The 18963-nt window shown below is 42.8% G+C and overlaps 1 protein-coding gene across 8 annotated transcripts in view; it reads right to left on the bottom strand.

The window, feature by feature from the left end:
• Positions 1-18963, bottom strand: part of ntng1a (netrin g1a) — an 81323-nt gene that overhangs the window by 59855 nt on the left and 2505 nt on the right. For all 8 annotated transcript variants that reach the window (XM_034132284.1, XM_034132286.1, XM_034132288.1 and 5 more), the window contains exon 2: positions 13475-14106. In XM_034132284.1, the coding sequence (XP_033988175.1) occupies positions 13475-13711 (237 nt within the window). In that variant the 5' untranslated portion in view covers positions 13712-14106. The remainder of the gene's footprint in view (positions 1-13474; positions 14107-18963) is intronic.

Below are 18963 nucleotides of genomic sequence, written 5' to 3'. Positions count from 1 at the left end.
ATGTGCTTCTTCAACCACAGATACCGACCCACAGAGGTCACCCAGCAGTGGAATCTGTCTGTCTAACAGAGCGGTTGCCAATTAGTAAACCTTAGACAACACAGGTATAGCAGCTGTGCTGAAAGCATCTTACCACCTTCACGACAAAAAGCCTTATGGTTTACTGCCAGTGTTTTTTAAGGAGAATATTAACAATCCCTCCATTACCAAGGAAGCAGTACCAGGGCTGGAATATTTATGTACCACGACATTAACCAGTCATACGTATGGCATACTATTAACATGGCAGTAAGACAGTTAGAGGACTCTCTCCTCTGCCCCCAGCCACACACAGACAAGACACTATGAGGTTAATGACCCCTTTGTACGGCAATATAAAACACCGGATTACCACTGGAATCATCTCAGTTCTGCACACTTGAAACAAGTTAAAAAGGCAGCCTAACAAGGGTGCGTACTGGTGAGGTAAAAGCCTGTGAGCAACGTCAGCCATATGCCAGAAACCGCCTACACTTCCCAGCAGGCTCGGCCCTGTCATTGCAGACCTGTTTGCCGACTCCTGCCAACATTTAATTGGCAGAAATCTTCTGCAAGACATGCATCCAGTCAGCACAACAGTCTAACACCTTCACTTCAGGAGCAGTGTCTCTTTATTCCACTGTACACTGATCTGCAATAACACAGTGGATTAAACAGCATCGCTCACATAATCTTTGAAGTGCTATGATAATATGGAGCTCTTAAGATATAACAGTATTTACATAATCGAAACAATTAGACCAGCTGCTAACGCTCCTAATCACCAACGTTTCAGTTTCTAGCTCTTGCAGGATTTAACTTTGACTCTATTCTCTTTCATGTGCTTTGCCATTGATAATCTATTTCAAATAGGTTCCTACATTGAGCACGAACAGCATATAAAGTCAATATGGCGTTCTGCAAGAATTGTCACTTTAGAAAGAGCAGCCCTACAACTTCCAACAAAGACGATTCAGAGGTGAAATCCAGTAGGCTGGCACAGCGAGCGGCTTACCCTGTGTTCTTATCTCTTGGCAGAGCAAAGCCGAGTCGCTCGCTGCCACATGGCACCCGGATACACAGTGAGACACAGTCACACACACCGACACACATATAGACACACGTTGGCTTTTATGATCTGTTCCCCAAAAGCACTTCCGCAGGTTCAAAGGAGTGAGCAGCGATGAATCAGGGGCTGGAGCCAGGTTTCGCTCCGTTATATCATTAACACCGGGGTAAAAGCTGGAAATATGATTCCTCTTGAATCTGTCAACTGATCTAAATGTGGCGGTTTGCTCTTTGTAAACACAAAGATGGTTTGCATCATTGTGAACAAAGATGTTTGTTTTTCATTGTTAAAATATTCTATTGATGGTGGCAGCTGACATGAAAGAAGGAGAACTTATAGTACAATAAGGATGAGTTTAAAATACATTTGTCAATGGCAGAATGATGAGCTGGTTACATGGGCAGCTTTCAGACCTTCCTGACTAAACAATGAAAAATATTTCAAACCTAAGAGTTTTGGTTAAATTTAGTAGACTTTAGTAAAATATTGTCTTGTGATGCTCTGCAAAGTAACACTGCTCTCACCATTAGAAGTGGCTAAGACCCCATTTACACGCAAACGCACACGAAATGCAAACAAACCGAATACGATATCAAAAAAGTATTCCGTTCACATGAGACCGCTCAAAAGCGCTGGAGACGCTGTAGTACATATGCCGGGCCTGTAAGTGGCGCTGTACTTCCCCACGAGACTGCTCGAAAGCGCTGGAGACGCTGTAGTACATATGCCGGGCCTGTAAGTGGCGCTGTACTTCCCCACGAGACTGCTCGAAAGCGCTGGAGACGCTGTAGTACATATGCCGGGCCTGTAAGTGGCGCTGTACTTCCCCACGAGACTGCTCGGAAGCGCTGGAGACGCTGTAGTACATTTGTCGGGCCTGTAAGTGGCGCTGTACTTCTGCCACAAAATATACCAAAAGCAGCGAAGAAGACCCCCGAGCATGGTTGCCATGGTTGCCCTTCTGTTTATGCCCCACGTTGGATTTAGCAACATGTAGTTCATGTAATTCTCCATGTCCACTTGTTGCTGATGGTTGTGGTAGAGGAGCTGTAGATTTTGCACTAACATCTGTATGTTATGGTCGAGCTGTAGTAGTAGCTACTGACAGTAGCTACTGACCATGCTACAGCAGTGAGCAGCAGAGGTGGGGCTATGGCTTCATCGTTATCAGGAAATGATCGTATAGGGCGTACACACGGAGCCGTTTGGCCCCCCAGAGCGTTCCGTTTGCAGATCTATCCACCTTGGGACCCGTTATCGTTTGCGGGGTCCGTTTCAGCGTTTCCGTTACGGCCTCGTGTGAACGAACGGGCTATACGAAAGAGAAAAGTAGCAGATACAACCATTTGCGTTCTCGTCTAAACAGCACCTAAAGGTCCTGCTATCATTCAGACTGAGATGTATTGCAGGGCTGAATAGTCCCAACCTCAATTGCACACCAGAGGGAGTACGAGGAGGGGGGGGGAGGGAGTACGAGGAGGGGGGGGGGGGGCTGGACGACATTAGTGCAGCTAATTAGGATTATTAGCGGGACATACTTAATTCAGCTGAGACTAGAACAAATTGCTGAAAATAAAGTGTAGAATTACTGACAGCCAAAGAGCACTTGCACTTTTTTGTACGGCAGCGTGTGTTGTGACAAGCAGTTTAAAGAAATAGTTCCAACATTTTGCAGTCATTATTTTTCGTAAATTTGGATGAGAAAAACGAACACGACTAGATTAAAGAATTGTTCACGCCTCGACAAGAAATATTCCAGCCCAAGTCCCCTAAAACCATCAATTTCATGAAAAATCATAATTAAATACTTTAAAGCTTTGTTGAGAGTAGGACAGTTGCAGCGCAGTATGGCCAGGGTTAAACTAAAATGTGTTTAAAGACAGTGTTATTCATAAACAAGCTTCCTTTAGATGAGGCAGTTGATACATTGAGACACTCCTAAAGTCTAAGACCAGATATGACTACATCACAATCTAATCTACCATGTAAAAATCCGGTATTGATACATGTCATCCACAACTAATGTATAATTGTCCCATCCTCAATGTGTCTCTCATATTTTCTAAAGCAGTGAGGGTGATGGCGAGAAAGCAAGCCAGCTAATAATACATGTAGAAGAAAGCCCTTGATGAGATCCAAGGGAATTCAGGCGGGGAGGGGGGGAGAGTGGGGGGCAGCAGACTCGTATCAAACGCCAACGCTCCTTGCCATAGCGTCTGCAGTTTGGCGTATCGCCCCGGTGTTTACGGCGGGGGAATAGTCTGAAGCCATGCTGAATGCCGTTGAAAGAGAGCCTTCAACGTGACAACAATGTGTGTCCCGGAGTAGCAGCAAATGCCTGGCACCTCCAACTAAATCATTTCATTTAGAGCCTCTGATGTGCAGACAGAGGGGATGTAAAATGCATTTCCACGCCAGGCCTCTCAATCGCTTGCTGTCCTCGCAAACATAATGAACAGATTACCGTTTGCACCCTTGTCACATGATACTTCTCTGACAAGTGCCTGGCACCTTGTGGAAGATGTTTTCACTCAATGTCCTCTCGTTCCCGACTGAGAAGAAATGACAGTGAGTAGCAGCCACAGGAAATAAAACAACTTGCTAATTACGGGAGCGATGGACTGAGGCGGACAGTTTTCCCTGAGTGGAGGGCTCGGAGATGGAGAGGTTGAAATGCCGAGTGTCTACATCCCAGCACCCTTAGGCCAAAGTCCTGCAGACACTGCAAGTCTACACCCAATTTACCAATTACTCTCTCTGTCCTGACTGGGGTTAATAAAATGCTAACCATCTCAATATCCGTGATGGCACTTTGCTAACTACTTCCCCTCTAGTTAAATTCAGCAGCTTGTCCTTTCCCTCTCCCATAGAAAGAGAGTGTAACGCATGCCTGGGCTTAATCAGGAGGACTGCTTATTAAGGAAAAGCTCTCGGGTACCTCCTAAATTGGGCAGAGGACAGTCTCGCCGGTGCGATAACTGCAGATTTATGTCAGAATTAGGTGTAAATGGCAGCACTGGTTCTTCCTCTTCTTTAATTAAGCAAGCACATTTGCCCAGGCTTTCGTCTGGTGCGCTGACCACCCCGGTTCCCTCTGCTGAACAGATGTTAGCTTACAAAGCAACTCAGCCATGTGTGGGACAGAGCTCACAGGAACCATTTTAGTGCTCTCCCAAAGGAACAAACTAAAATCTCAGTAACAGTTCTTATATTTCTGTATAGGTTTGTTAGGAGAGTTTCTAAGAGAACTGTCACTTTTTTTTACCTTTTGCTATCAGCTGTGTTTTAAGAACTAGAAATCCAGTTTGCAACTATCAGTGAGTAGTCATCCAAAATGATACATGGCAGCAAATGCCAAATTACCTCTCAGCGTCAGATCAAGCTGAGCACGCAGAAAAATGAAAATGTTCTACGAGAGTGTAATATCAGTTTAAAAGCCTGTCGACTCTGCACTTTGAAGACAATTCCATCTGTGGCCTCTCATCTTCCTGAGTTCTAGTTTTTGATGCTCCAAAAAGGCGCACGTCCCAACAAACTTTACACTCCCTTTCAGCTCCGGCTGTACTCTAGATGCCAGGGAGAAAAACACCTGAGATGAGCAGCGGAAAAATGCTCTTATGCCGTTCATGAGAGGAGATTCAGCATTCAATTCCCATCACTGATAGCGCTGCTATTGATTCAGAGTTTGCCCTGTGCTCGGTGTGGGCCAGACACAACAGATCTCAGGGTTTGGGAGCTGTCAGTCAACGTAATCCAGGAGTCTTTTTTGAAGCCTGTCAGGGGGAAGTGTACAGCCTCACATTTCCCCTCAAACAAAGAGGACGACAGAAGGGGCCAAAAAGCTGTCTGAGAGGAGAGGAACGCTCTTCAGGGACCAAACTGGCGAGAAAAACATTATCTTGGGTGAAATGGCTTCCACTTCCACCTTTCTTATGAGTTAAATTGGCACTTTGTCAACGCTTTCGGTCGATAACAACAAACATAACATTTAGTGTTAGGTCATATCCTATTTTGCTTTAAAAACGGCCAATTATTGAATGTTTCCTCAAAGTTATTTGGAAGAATTGAAAGGATATTAAAACGTTTTTGATGATTCTGCAGCTGAACGTATACATTTATTAATGTTTCCCTTTCTTTTGATGCAGATCTTAGGATTCCCGATACGTCTGAATTACACAAGGTGGTAATGTAATACAAAACCCTAACCCTAACCCAATGAGAAGAAAGGCATTATAGAAGGCAATATAGGCAGAATTTGAAGGCACATACTGGCCCGTTTTATTCTGAATATTTGTGTTTTTTTCACAGTTCACCTCGGTACAGCTTGTACAGTAGGTTAATCCTAAAATAGATGTGAAGAGTCGTCTAAAACAAAAACAGAGCTGTAGTTCAGACTTCATTAAAGCGCGTGTTGTGAATGTAGATACCAACACAAATAGAAACAAACACTCACTCACATAATGCATTCTCCACTCCAAAAAAAGAGACTTCTATTGGGCTGATAAGGAACGGGAGGCTCTGCTGCTTTGAAATGCTGAGAAGAGGAGAGAGAGCGTCTGCCACTGCTGTGGGATTGCTCCATTCACAACACTCCCACTTATCTGCTGCAATTAACTTTAAAAGCCCCCCAACACAAATAAATGAAAACACGAGTGCATCTAAATATGAATGCCACCTTATGTCATGCTTTGGGCTCTGTAAGCTTGGCATGTTTGTGTGTGTGTGTGCGTGCGTGCGTGCGTGCGTGCATGCGTGCGCTTGCCATTTGTTAGCCATGTCCCGAAGAGGATAAGGGGTATTGTGAAAATCAGTGTTCAAACAAGCGAGCTCTGAGGGGAAATCCCCCCTCGAGGTTCAAAGAGCAATTAAAAGTGAACCGATCTCTTCAGAAGCCAAATACTGTATTTCCAATTCTCATAGCCTCGTGCACAGAGGTTAAGGGAGTACAGGAGGATGATGGGGGGTAACAGACCATCATTTTCCATGAGTGATGAACTGTGAAATGCAACAAAAGCCCCCATTACTGCAGGAGGGATTTAAAGCCCACAGAGCAATAGAAGAGAAAAGGGGGTACAAATGCCTTTGTCAAATAAATTACATGAGAGAAAGAAAGAAATGCTTGTATCATCGAATGACGTAGAATAGAATGTGAAGGCCCATGTGCTTAGTTAACATGCACGGAAATTCAAATAGAGTGAGAGCACAGAGAATTTAACAATGGAACAATGTTATTTTTCTGGGTGACTTGTAGTCAATACTCAGAGCCTTTAAGATATATTGAGGCTGAATCTGAGCTATGGGAGATCTTTCCTCCCTTGACTTATATTCAATACTAATTTTCTGGAAATTCATCATGTCTGTATACGGAAACCAGAGCTGAATGAAAGTGAAATATGATGTTTTTGTTTCCAAAAAGAGCCTTTCTCTTATGGCTTCATTCTTGTGGCTCTTTCCCAGTCTAACACAGTTTTATATCTAAATACAGGGCGAAAAAAAACATATTTTTCGTTCTATAGCTTCTCCAAGCTTTCCTCTCTATACTTTATGGCAAAGGAGGAAATGTTTTGCTACAAACTTTGACAAAAACAGTTATCTTGTTATGGCGGTGTATGGCTGAGGCACCACTGAGCGCATTGATGGAGCCTGGATAGACGAGTCACACACTCACAAACAACATCACATAAAAACCTGATGCTGTCTGCACACCAACTTCTCACAGGAAACTTTTCTCCCAGGAAGTAAACACTCCCTCCTGTTTGCACTTTTTTTTTAAAACAATACTCTGTCATTTGAAATATCCATATCCATAAAACAACATGAACATTGGTGGTGATCGTGTTAAAGGTGATAACGCTGCTGCTGATGACGGTGATGATGATAATAGCATGGAAAATAGAGAGCAAGGCAGGTTAAAAGCAATATTCACTGCAGCTCCAACAGCAATTCAGATAAAATGGACAATTTGCCATTTGCACATTACATTAATGAGTAGACGTGGCACATAAACAACATCCTGGAATGCATTCAACATCAAAAACGGATGAAATGTGATAGAAGAATCATGTAACGCCGGATGTGTCTTACTCAGTCTGGACTAAGCGAGGCTGGGCAACAACGTGCACATAACAGGACGTGTGGGTTTTTCTGCCAAAGCTTGTTTAATGGACCTCTGGAGCCTGTGCTGGCTGACAAGTCTGTGTTTGTGTTGGTGTCTGAAGACCTGGAAGAACGAGCGGTTGGAGGAAATAAGAAAAGGATACAAATTCAGACGGTGCCCCGCGCTCATGCAAAGTTTATGGCACAGGATGCGTCGGAGGGAATGTGATGAGATTCCTCTCGTGACCGCGGTGTGTATAACCTTCACATTGGGCAGAGAGAGATATAGTCTGACGGTTCTGTGCTGTGTTAGACAATATTCAATTTACTCTCAATCTACTGCTAGTGTTTCAGCTGAATGTATCAAGACACTCAATGAAGGCTTGTTTTGGGTTCAGATTAAGGGAACTGCATGATGCTATAAATAAAGGCTGTAAATCACAATAATTAGTGATGACAACTAGAAACTGAGAAGATGAGTCCGATGTGCTGTACAGTAGAAGTGGCTTAAACTGGCCAACAAGGGGGCGACAACTGGTTGCAAAAAGAAGAATATTTTACAGAAGCCTATGAGAAAATTACATCAGTTTACATTATTTCTGACAAGTTTATGGTCTCAATAGCTAGGTTTATATCTTCTTATTTCAGTTTGAATAGCTACAAAGCAAGTTGAGGTTTATAAAGACTTTAGTCATTCATGTTCATTCAGGAAGGTCTAATTATGAAGTATTAGTGCCAGGTGCATTTTATAATTCCTCAGATGATGAAACGTACTCTACTCCTAAAAGGAGAGTGTTATCTGTTAAGTGCAATAACAAAAATACAGTGTAGTGTTTTCTACCTCAAATTGAATTGTTTATTGTTAGTTGATTGGACTAATTAAATCACATACAAATACACTGAATTCCCTCAAGCACATATTAAGGTGCCGTTTACACGAGAACGCAAACGGTTGTATCCGCTACTTTTCTCTTTCGTATAGCCCGTTCGTTCACACGAGGCCGTAACGGAAACGCGGAAACGGACCCCGCAAACGATAACGGGTCCCAAGGTGGATAGATCTGCAAACGGAACGCTCTGGGGGGCCAAACGGCTCCGTGTGTACGCCCTATACAGTACGATCATTTCCTGATAACGATGAAGCCATAGCCCCACCTCTCCCCACCTCTGCTGCTCACTGCTGTAGCATGGTCAGTAGCTACTGTCAGTAGCTACTGACCATGCTACTGATGTTAGTGCAAAATCTACAGCTCGACCATGTTACAGATGTTAGTGCAAAATCTACAGCTCCTCTACCACAACCATCAGCAACAAGTGGACATGGAGAATTACATGAACTACATGTTGCTAAATCCAACGCGGGGCATAAACAGAAGGGCAACCATGGCAAGCATGCTCGGGGGTCTTCTTCGCTGCTTTTGGTGTATTTTGTGGCAGAAGTACAGCGCCACTTACAGGCCCGGCATATGTACTACAACGTCTCCAGCGCTTTTGAGCGGTCTCGTGCGGAAGTACAGCACCACTTACAGGCCCGGCATATGTACTACAGCGTCTCCAGCGCTCCCGAGCCGCCTCGTGTGAACGGAAGACTTTTTTGACATCGTATTCGGTTCGTTTGCGTTTCGTATGCGTTTGCGTGTAAATGGGGTCTAAGTTCATGTGTGAACAATTCAGTCAAGTCTAAACTGATGCCTGTTGGTGAATTATCCATAAATAATAACTCAGGCCCAACTGTTTTGCACTACAGATAGCCATCACTAATCAAACCGAGAACAATGACTTGTGCTGCAAGACTTAATGAATTATACACATCTCTCCTTTACGCTTGTTTGGTTTGTATCTTGTCCCTCTGATTTGGTTTGCTCTGGCAAAGATGAAAGAAGACACATGAAATGGATTGAGTTGACTTATTCCTCTGATGTTAAACAGTTCTATTGAATGATTAATTTGTTTTTCAATGCTGATTAACTGCTACTTCGACCTCTTTAAAAGTCAATCAGCAGGAAAAGCTACATTTGTGCTTGTTTTGCTGTTCTGCCTTTTCATGAAAAAGCCAATGCAACAAGTTTACAAAACAAAATGTCATCTTTGCCTCGTGAAAAAGCCACAGTCTCTTTCCATCACTTTCACCCTCTAAAAGTGACGGTTACAATGTGAAATGAGACATATTGCTGCTGACAGAGCACTCGTTTGTTAAGGAAATGTCAGTCCGGAGCCTGTTGAGAGGCGGCACAGTTGGTGAGTGGGGGGTGGTACTGGGGTGGGTCTGTCTGAAACCTCTAATCAGGATCAGCTTAGGAAAGGTCAGAGCTATGTTTCTCAATGTAAATCCATGGGAGTCAACGGCACCCCTCACTTGCATTTATTGGCAAAAACACCTTAGAAAGGCGACAATATTGCAAACGCAAAACCATAGTAAAGTAAATGTGCAATACATATCTAAAGATGCAAGCTTCTATGAGTTACAATGTCCCTCCCCCTATATGTTATGACATTACCTTCAGTTACATGCAAAATATGATATATTCAAGTTTAGGGTTGAAGGTTAGGGTTTTAGAGACTATTCGTAAGATACTTTTTCTCATCATGACACTAATTAAATGAAATTTCATGAGAGCTAAAATAGGCAAGATAAGCCACATACTGCACCACCTTTATAATAATCGTCTTTGGCTGCTCATTTAGATTTGATTGGTTATGAACTGCAATGGCCTGCTGGGAATCAGGTTTCAGCATTCATTAGCATTTCCAGGTTGTAAATTGATGGCATCAATAGAGACAAACTGTACTTTGAAAGGAAAACGTACACACACACAAGCACGTTTAGTATATCATTTATAGAGTAACACCAAGGGAGGGGCTTCTTCTATGTTTAATCCCAAGTACATCATAGACACATGTAAGGGTTTGATGGTTGATAAGCTGTGCTGAAGTGATGGTTGAACTGAGATGTTACATTAATTTAAACTATAGAACAATAAATAAAACACTGATAATTTCCTTGAGATTTCTTCTATATATATATATATATAAAACTATATATATATATATAACAGGAGCTAGACATGGGGAATCTACCAGCCCCAACCGTAACCCTAACCTGAGGCAGTATTTGCAGTATTCGCACAGACTTCTCTAAACAAGTATAGGTGTAAAAGTGTTGAGAATACACAAAATTCTGAGCTGTCGATTTGTCTGGACAGGTTGATTAACGAGAATTAGTTTATTTCGCAACACATCCTTTTTCTATGAAGTCCAAGCTGCTCTCCTGAGTCCTGCACAAAGTCAATCACGGACTCTTGGAGGCTCTGCGACCTGTCCAGACTTTCAAAGGCCAGTCTGAGCAGAACTGGAGGGGACAGTGAAATCTCATATGATGGCAGATTTGTGTGCCAGAGTTCAGTGAATGCCAGCTTATTGCTATCGAAAAGGTCACCGGGCTAGAAGCAGAATAAAAAGCCTTTACTGGGGAGAGTGATGTGTAATGTGTGTGTGTGTTTGTGTGTGGGATATGAAGGCCGCAACCCGAGGAAACTTAGCTCATATAAGCGCCACGCCCTGGAGCTGCTGCACCTCTCCCCACCTTTCTCTCCTCTCGCCAGGCTTTGGTGTCCGTTACCTTCAGGAAGCAGACTTTAAAATACACCCGGCTGTACGAGCGCAGAATCAATTACCAGAAAGATGACATTCTCCGATAACGCGGCCTAATGATAATTGCCCTGAATCTGCAATGATCTGACTTACGATGCAAAGCACTATTGGCATGGCAGCAGCGTATTGGCAGCCAAGTAGCTGGAATATCAATGATAATTGTTCCGATGTTGATTTGGAGCCATGTAGCTGCCCGGAGTAAACATAAACCAATTGCAGAGACTCTATGGCAAGCGGCAGGGGTCATATTTCACTGATTTGTGATGAGTACAGTACAGCGAGAGAGTAAATGGCTATGTTGGAGCTAACCGCTGCCTGTTTAATTGAAGCCCTTTCACATTGACTGCCGGAGACAAGAGGGCAGCAGCGCGGCGCAAACTCCCTCTGATTCAATCAACGATCATCAGACTGTTAAACGGCTGGCAATAATAATAATAATAATAAACTCTGTTTCAACTGTGCGTCCAGAAATAGAACACCTCCGTTGAAACGTCAGCAAGAATGTCCACTGTTGACGCAGGATTCATACACTTTATCCACAAACCAGTCGCTGAACAGCTAGCGGCGGACACATTTCAGGTTCAAATGAGGATCGACCTGAGGTCACAATGATCCCCTGAGGGAGAACGGATGATGACCCCATTTTGACGACGACCTCCCAGATTCGGCTTCCTCCCCCTGCCCCAACCTTCTTCGCCTTCGACCAACCTTGGCCGATCATGGGAGTCAGCATTTTTCAAAAGTGCCTGAGAGATGTCGGGCTGAATAATGTGTCCTATGAATAAAACACATTAGCTACAAAACATGTTGAATTATTCACATTTCGGAGCCTCCATCCCGCCCCACACAGGAGATATTAGTTCTTCAGTCACCGTATGCTTTGCACATAGTCCTCTGAGTCTGTCTCCCCCATGTTCGCTGGGCCTCTCTTGATCATTCTCTCGCTGTCTTTGTCATCTGTATTTTGTTAATCTCTCTGTGTCTCCTCTCAGCTGACTTTCTGCTCATGGCGACCGTCTATTTATACTTCTCAAGTTACTACTTTCCCTCGAACATCTTTCTATTTATCTAAAGAGCTCTTGAAGCTATTGAGGAGTGCATTTGTTCTGAGAGAATCTTTGATGACTTGGTAACACACGACGGCCCAAAATGGATTCATCATTTAGCGTTAATCTGAGGCGACCAGCTGTGAGTTTCAAAGTGAAAAGATGCCGGAATAAGGAGGAGGGCGGCTTGCTAATTAAATACTTGACCTAATATGCATCTTCTTTGCTCATTTTATTTTCAGCTCCTCAAGGAATGTGTTTTTTTTGTATGATTGCAGTGTAATTTGCAGAATCAACAGCACCGCGTGAACTTCAAAGGGTAAAGCAATCAACCAATCACTGCTCTTTATTGTGCTATTTCAATATGAAATGCCTCTCATCCGACAAAATATCACTTTTAAGTAATCAGGATTAGACGTGCAACACTGTGGAGCCTTTCATCAACAAGTCGATCACGGGAAATGTGTTCAGGGATTCAACAACCCTGACATTCTATTTTGTTAAATTAAACAGACAAAAAGCTAATTGAAATAATAAAATACCCTCAACCTGTTTTTGGTTATAAAAATACATAGCAACTTCCTGCAAGAAAATAAGCTGAGCTGGAAATTCTTGTCATAAAGGAAATGCTATTTGATTTATTTTGTTTTTGATTCTACTGTAAAATAAGGAAGTACTTCATTATCCATTATACAGTATTTTTGGGGGACAGAACTACAGCTATGCCAGTGGCTCTGTGAGGTTGGCACAGGCGCTGTGGTGTTTTGAGCTAAAAACAGCCTGCTAACATGGTCAAAGTCACAAAACGAACCTGCATGTCGACCACCTGACACTGACTGATATTCATTTCTCACAGGAAGGCAAATACAGTATGCTGAAATGGAGAGCAACTGTCTCCAATACACAGTGTCACCGAATTCCCTAAATAAACATTTTAAGGACAAGAAATAACCATACTGGCTAATATTAAATCCAGACAGTGAATTTGATTACGTTGGACTGCTATGTTTGAGTAAAAAAAAGCAAAAAAGCAACGCACACTGCACGTGCAGAAGTACTGCCAAATGTAAGAAAAACAAACAAAAATGGTGTACTGGGACTTCAAACAGTGCTCCACTTAACTTCTCAAACATGCTGTTATATTTATAGTCCACCTCTGCACTATTTCACCCGGAGAGTGTTTGAAATGTTAGACCACCCACTCATCTTATTTCTGATACAACAGAGAAGCTGCAATAAAAACAGATGAAGGTTTTTTTATGATGTTTTTGTTGGAAATATCCCATTTTACCGTGCCTTTCTGGGAGTAAAGAGCGTCATCGGCACATGAGACAGTGCAGTGCACTCTTGGAAGCAGCTCTCTAAACAGCATAACGTGACGTCAATGGGCACAAACCTCTCTACTCCCTCAGCCCCGGCAACATATCTGAGCCACGCTGAGGCTTTGAACGTGACTGTCATGGCTGTGGGGTCAGAACCAGCCGAGAAGACACACGATTCATGGACACAGATAAGAAGGCTTCCTTGAAATGAAGTGTGTGTGTGTGCAATTTTTAAAAAGGGAATATTTAGCTGTTTCTTTACTTGTACTCACCAGGGCACAGTATGTCTCCGGAGGGTCTCCACAGGTGATGTTGGGGGGATCCAGAGTGACTTTTAGGTACTGGGTCATGTCTGCGGCCTCTGGCTGGCAGGCCATGTAGTCCCAGGTTAAGCCTTCTTCTGTGTAAATCTGGAATTTACACAAGTCGTAGTGGCCCCATGCGGCGGGGTAGTGCTGCACGGCCTGGCACACGCTGGTCCACAGCGTCAGCGCAAAATGGAAACGCATGACTGGTCCTCTCTGGGCTCCTTCTTCGAGGAGCTGTATCTCCTGTATTCTGTACTAACAAGGGATCCCTCTTTCTACAACTCACTCAACTGGAGTGAGGAGGCATGCCAAGCTCCCCTCAGGTGGAGCGAGGGAAGGTTTAGAAGTGTCTCGTTGTTTTTCTTTACTACTTCTGTCTCTTTTTCTCGAGTGCTGGATAACTATGAGGGATAGTGAGGTTACCAGCCCATTGAGTAGATAAGAGGATTTAGGTAAGGTGGAAGTGAGGAGGAGGAAGAGGGGGGGAAGGTGAGAAGGAGATAGCCCTCTTTCACGCTGATAGGAAGATGAGTGACAGGTCTCCTCAGCTTGCCCGGCTGTCAATCATGGTCCTCTTCCTGCGTGGCGATGTAGTGCTGTGGAGAAACAGAAGAAGGGTGGGGTGAATACACCATCCTTATGGGAGTATGATTTGACAGTGAGGGAACATTAGCTGGCGCCATGATACGGGTGAAAGGTGTATTTGTGGATTTAAAGTTAGATGGGTGCAAGATGGGGGTGCCAGGTTGGTGTTTGTTGTCCATCAAAACACAAAAAATCAGTAAGCGAGGCCATCAGGGTAAATTGGATCCTGCTGCTTTCACACCAAACCCTCATCTCACTCGGTTGGATCAAGCCTACAGTGTTACAGACAGCTTACACCATCGGCTCACACCCAACACACACCCCTCACACTGCATGAGCTGGAATGATAGGCATCAAACAAGATGTATCTATTATGTTTTACTTAGTTGTTCATATGATCTAATCTAAATCACACAAAGAGAGCAGAACTGTGAGGTGATCCACTTAAGGTAACAGTATATAATATTAAAAGTTGGGGGAAAAGACAGATTGTATAGAATTTGATGAATATGCATGCGTCTTATTTTGAACTGATTTGAGTACCATCGCGATTAATTAAGTGCTCTAAAGGTACAGGGTCATTGGTCATGGTGACTCTGATGTCATCAATGGGTATAGGATGTTATTGCCATTTACTTTTTCAATATAGTAATTCATTTGGTAGCTTTATTTGAAATGTTATAAAGAAAGTCTCCAAAAAGTGAAATAAAAATTCAGATATTTTACATTTGTTGATAAAGGTTTGATAAAGTGTTCACCACGCAGAGAGTTTGTCAGTATGAGCAACATCTTTCTAAATATCTTGAACATTGCTGCTAACGTTCTTTCTCTTAAGTGGTAGAGCTGCCTGAAGCAGGAGACACTGCACGTTATCACATACAGAGGTTTACTTCCCAGGTAATATAGCGTCCATTAATATCTGACAACCAGTTTGAGCTGTGCCCTTTCTACTGTCTGTGTGTCACTATCTGCTACATTCAGTGGCTACGATGTGTGTGTGTGTGTGTGTGTGTGTGTGTGTGTGTGTGTGTGTGTGTGTGTTGACCGATATCCCCTCCAGTCATCAGTGATCAATTAGCAGCTACAGTGTAGATGGGTGTTTGTAAATTGATTTTTTTTTTGTTATTAACACAAACATGGCTAATTAATTTCAATTTAAATGTATTATGCGATAAATTGAGATTAATTAAGACACTTGGTCACAGCAGCCTTAAATAAAAAAAGAATAGTGAATTAGTGGAACAAGATAGGGGAATTGATTGGAGGATATGAGATATTTATACTGTTTATAGATGTTTAAAAAGGATTAATATCAAAGTAAAGATTGTGCCAAAAAAGCAGCCGAGCACAAGCTGTGACCGAATGACAAGGTGATTTCTGTAATGTAAGACTTGGAAAAATAGGATACACCTTCTAGGTTATTCTCTTGACTATAGAGACACTGATAAGAAACAATATGGAGATTTGACATCCAGATAAGAAATGTACAGTTGTACGGTTTCACATTTGTCATATAGGGATGTGGTTATAGTATTTGCATGTGCCTCTTCAAAGTGTTTATGTGATGTGTTGTACCAGAGTATAGTAGCTGTGGAGCTGCATCTGTGTCTGTGGATATGTTCACACTGTGTCATTCGGAGACACTTCAATCTGATGGATGTAAATGATCATTTTAATGAACAGCCAAGGTCAGGGGCATATAGGCTCAGTGGCATGGAAATGTGTCAAATTCAGCAAGGGCACATACAGAGAAAAAAGTGTGTTATCCTCCACTACAAACAAGATTTTAGAGGCAAAGAAAACTTGGTAAAGGTGAGGTGTTCAAGAACATGACACGATTAAATTAAAAACTCTTGAACTGGTTGCAAACTGATTTAAAAAAAACGAATTGCCCCTTATGCCTTGAGCTCTGTTTAAAAATAGTGATTTATCACAACAATAGAAGTAAGAATTATCCACCGATAGAGCAGGAAACTGGGATTACATTTCACACAATATAATATCATGGAGAAATATAATGTAAAACCAGTACAAAAGTGGGTATTGTGATTCTGAGAATGGAGGAAAAGGGTAAGGGGGGGGGGGGGGGTGGAGAACCTTAAATCTAAAATGTAAGAATGTCAATGGGGGAGATGTCAGCAGGTGAGGTAGCAGCCAATTATCCAAAGGGAACTCTTGGCACCGAGCTCCCTGTTCCCATTAAGAGACATAATATTACTGTGTTACAGAGGAGACTAAAGAGATGGCCGGACAGTGTCTGCCAGAGTGTGTGTGAAAAAGCGTGTGTGAATGCTCCACATGCAACCTCTGGATAAAGAGAGGTTCAGGTCACGGGTAATGAGACAACAAGCGGTGGCGAGGCTTCGATAACATGCAATAGAGATCACAAGCGCGGGGTCATTATCACTCTACAGTCCTGCATACAGCGGCCCCTTCCTCTCATTACTCCCTGCTTATAACCCTCCGTCTCCCCAAGGAGAAGAGGTGAGGGATAGAAAAGGAGAGCAGATGGAAGAAGTGTGGATGTGCATTTTAAGTGAGAAAAGGTTGGTTTTTTTGGGACGGTCGCTTTTTCTAACCATCGATCAAGGCCCGAGGACATAAGAGGCGTCGCATTCACAGGAAGTCTGAGCTTCTTCCGTGTTTGGGGATATATATATAGGCACAGAGCGATAACACTTACAGTAACAGTGGGGGTCGCCGGGTGTGAGGGAGGTGACAGCCAGACTGACTGTCTTTGTGTGACATTTAAAAAAACTAATGTATGACAATATAACTGCAAATATATCTTGATCATGCATTGATGCGGCCTCGTCACAACACATTTATCTAGCACATTTTATCAATGGGATCACCTGCAGTGTCTGAGGAATGACTTAAAAGATGTGACTTGTTCAAAATAGAGGTTGGAAGTTTAAAAAAAAAAAAAAATCAAAGCTTGCTTTAAAACGTAATTTGTGCGGATATGGTTCTCACAAAAATTGCTTGAAATTCTTAAAAATAACATCTGCTCCTTCTCCCTCATTGCATTAGACAACTGATCTTACTGACATTTTCTAAAGTTTCCACAGAACAAAACTGCACATATAATTCTGCAGAGAAAAGGTTGAACATTAAAATATGAAAAGAATACATATAAATATCTTTAGACCATCTAACCATGAATTCACCCCAGTAATGAGGTCTAAACGGGGCCTAAATGGGGAGGGGCCATAGAAATATAAAAAGTGAATACATTTATTTTAAGGTGTATAAAAAAGGAAATTCAAGTTTTAATAATATTTACAAAATTATATATTTGCCACTAAACTGAAAATGAAGCAAATTAGCCACAATTGTAATATTGTTGGTGAAAACACTGCATATTTGCATGCTTTTCTGCTTTAAAATGATCTGATTTAATACTGAAAGATAGGGTAAGCATTTCTTTTGGCAGAGCCTTCACCATACATAGTGCTGGTAGATCACGTGCCGTAGAGCAGTCTGTGCACTCGCAGCCTGACACGGCAAGGGACTGAAGGTACCAACCAGTCAGCACTGCAAACGGAGGCTGGATTTTATATTTAAACGCATGAATCTTTCACAAGGCCCGGCAGACCCAGGAAAGGTTTTGTTTGGCTGGTGAGTTCATCCCACCCACCCAAACAGCCACCCATGAACCCGACCACTTCCCTGCCTCCGTGTCTGCTTCCATTTCATCCCCGGGGCCACTCGAGCATGACTGAGTGTTTCTCCGAATCACAAGGGAAACGTTACACGCAGGCCCCCAGAGCCGCTCTTTACTACTGGTGGGAGTCACTTGTAAATCATGCATTTTATCGGAGGAACAAATGATGGAGCTCATCCCTCATATATGACACACCTCAACCCTAAAAAGACGTGATTCACTTTTTACTCAAGAGGATATTTCTAGCCCTTTCATTGGCAATGTTATGGAATCATACCTTAACAGTTTAAATTGGCAATAAACACTCAGCATGTACATTTTTGAGCCACAGTGTTTTCCTCTTTCTGTCCCACTTCATCGCCCATCCTTCCACTTGTCAATTCTTGCCATATTGATTCTTTCTTTATTGATCAGTGGTTTTGTGGGTTCAGCATTTATGTCCTGCTTCTGCCTCTGTAGTGGCAACATTTTCAAGGGCTCCAGACTTCAATTTTATTCGTTCTTTGATCATTTTTTCCTCCAGCAGGACACAGCGAAGAGAATTGCCAGGTCATAACCTCACACAAATCACCTACAGTGGCCCACAGGGGGCAGTACTTACACACCTGCCTGTCTGTTTAAAAGTTTAACAATTTAGAATATTACGGAAATCTCGAAATATAAATAAATGTCCACTTTAGCTCTAAATGATGTGCTCAGTATCGTGTTGGTTAGCATAATTACAAGGTTACCACTTGATATCCCTTCTATCCCACCTTTCATTTTTAATTTCACGCATTTTATGCACTTTCAAGGGCAATTTCTGACCCTGCTTCTGTGCTGTCTCTACCTACTTTCATCTTTCCTGACTCTACCCGTTTCATATTCTCCACCAGTGCCTTGCTTAATGAGAAACAAGAGCACAGGAGAGAGAGAGAGAGAGAGAGAGAGAGAGGGACAGAAAGACAGGAGGCCAGACAGTCAGAAACGGATGAAAGATAGATAAAGATAGAAGCTGGCCGCGCTTCAGAAATAAAAAAGCCTCCTGCCTGCTCTCTGTGCTCCACTCTCCAGATTTCTCTGCCTGCCTTTCCAGAATCCCTAATCTTTCCTGTTAACAACCTGCCAATAGGGCCACTGTCCTCATGAATAAACATATGGAGAGTGAAGCATGGCCCCCGCAAACATGACAGGCAGCGTTACGGTAGAACAGCGAGAGCAC

The sequence above is a fragment of the Trematomus bernacchii genome, unplaced genomic scaffold (assembly GCF_902827165.1).
Source record: "Trematomus bernacchii unplaced genomic scaffold, fTreBer1.1, whole genome shotgun sequence".
Taxonomy (NCBI): Eukaryota; Metazoa; Chordata; class Actinopteri; order Perciformes; family Nototheniidae; genus Trematomus; species Trematomus bernacchii.
This window is presented reverse-complemented; position numbering and strand designations above follow the sequence as displayed.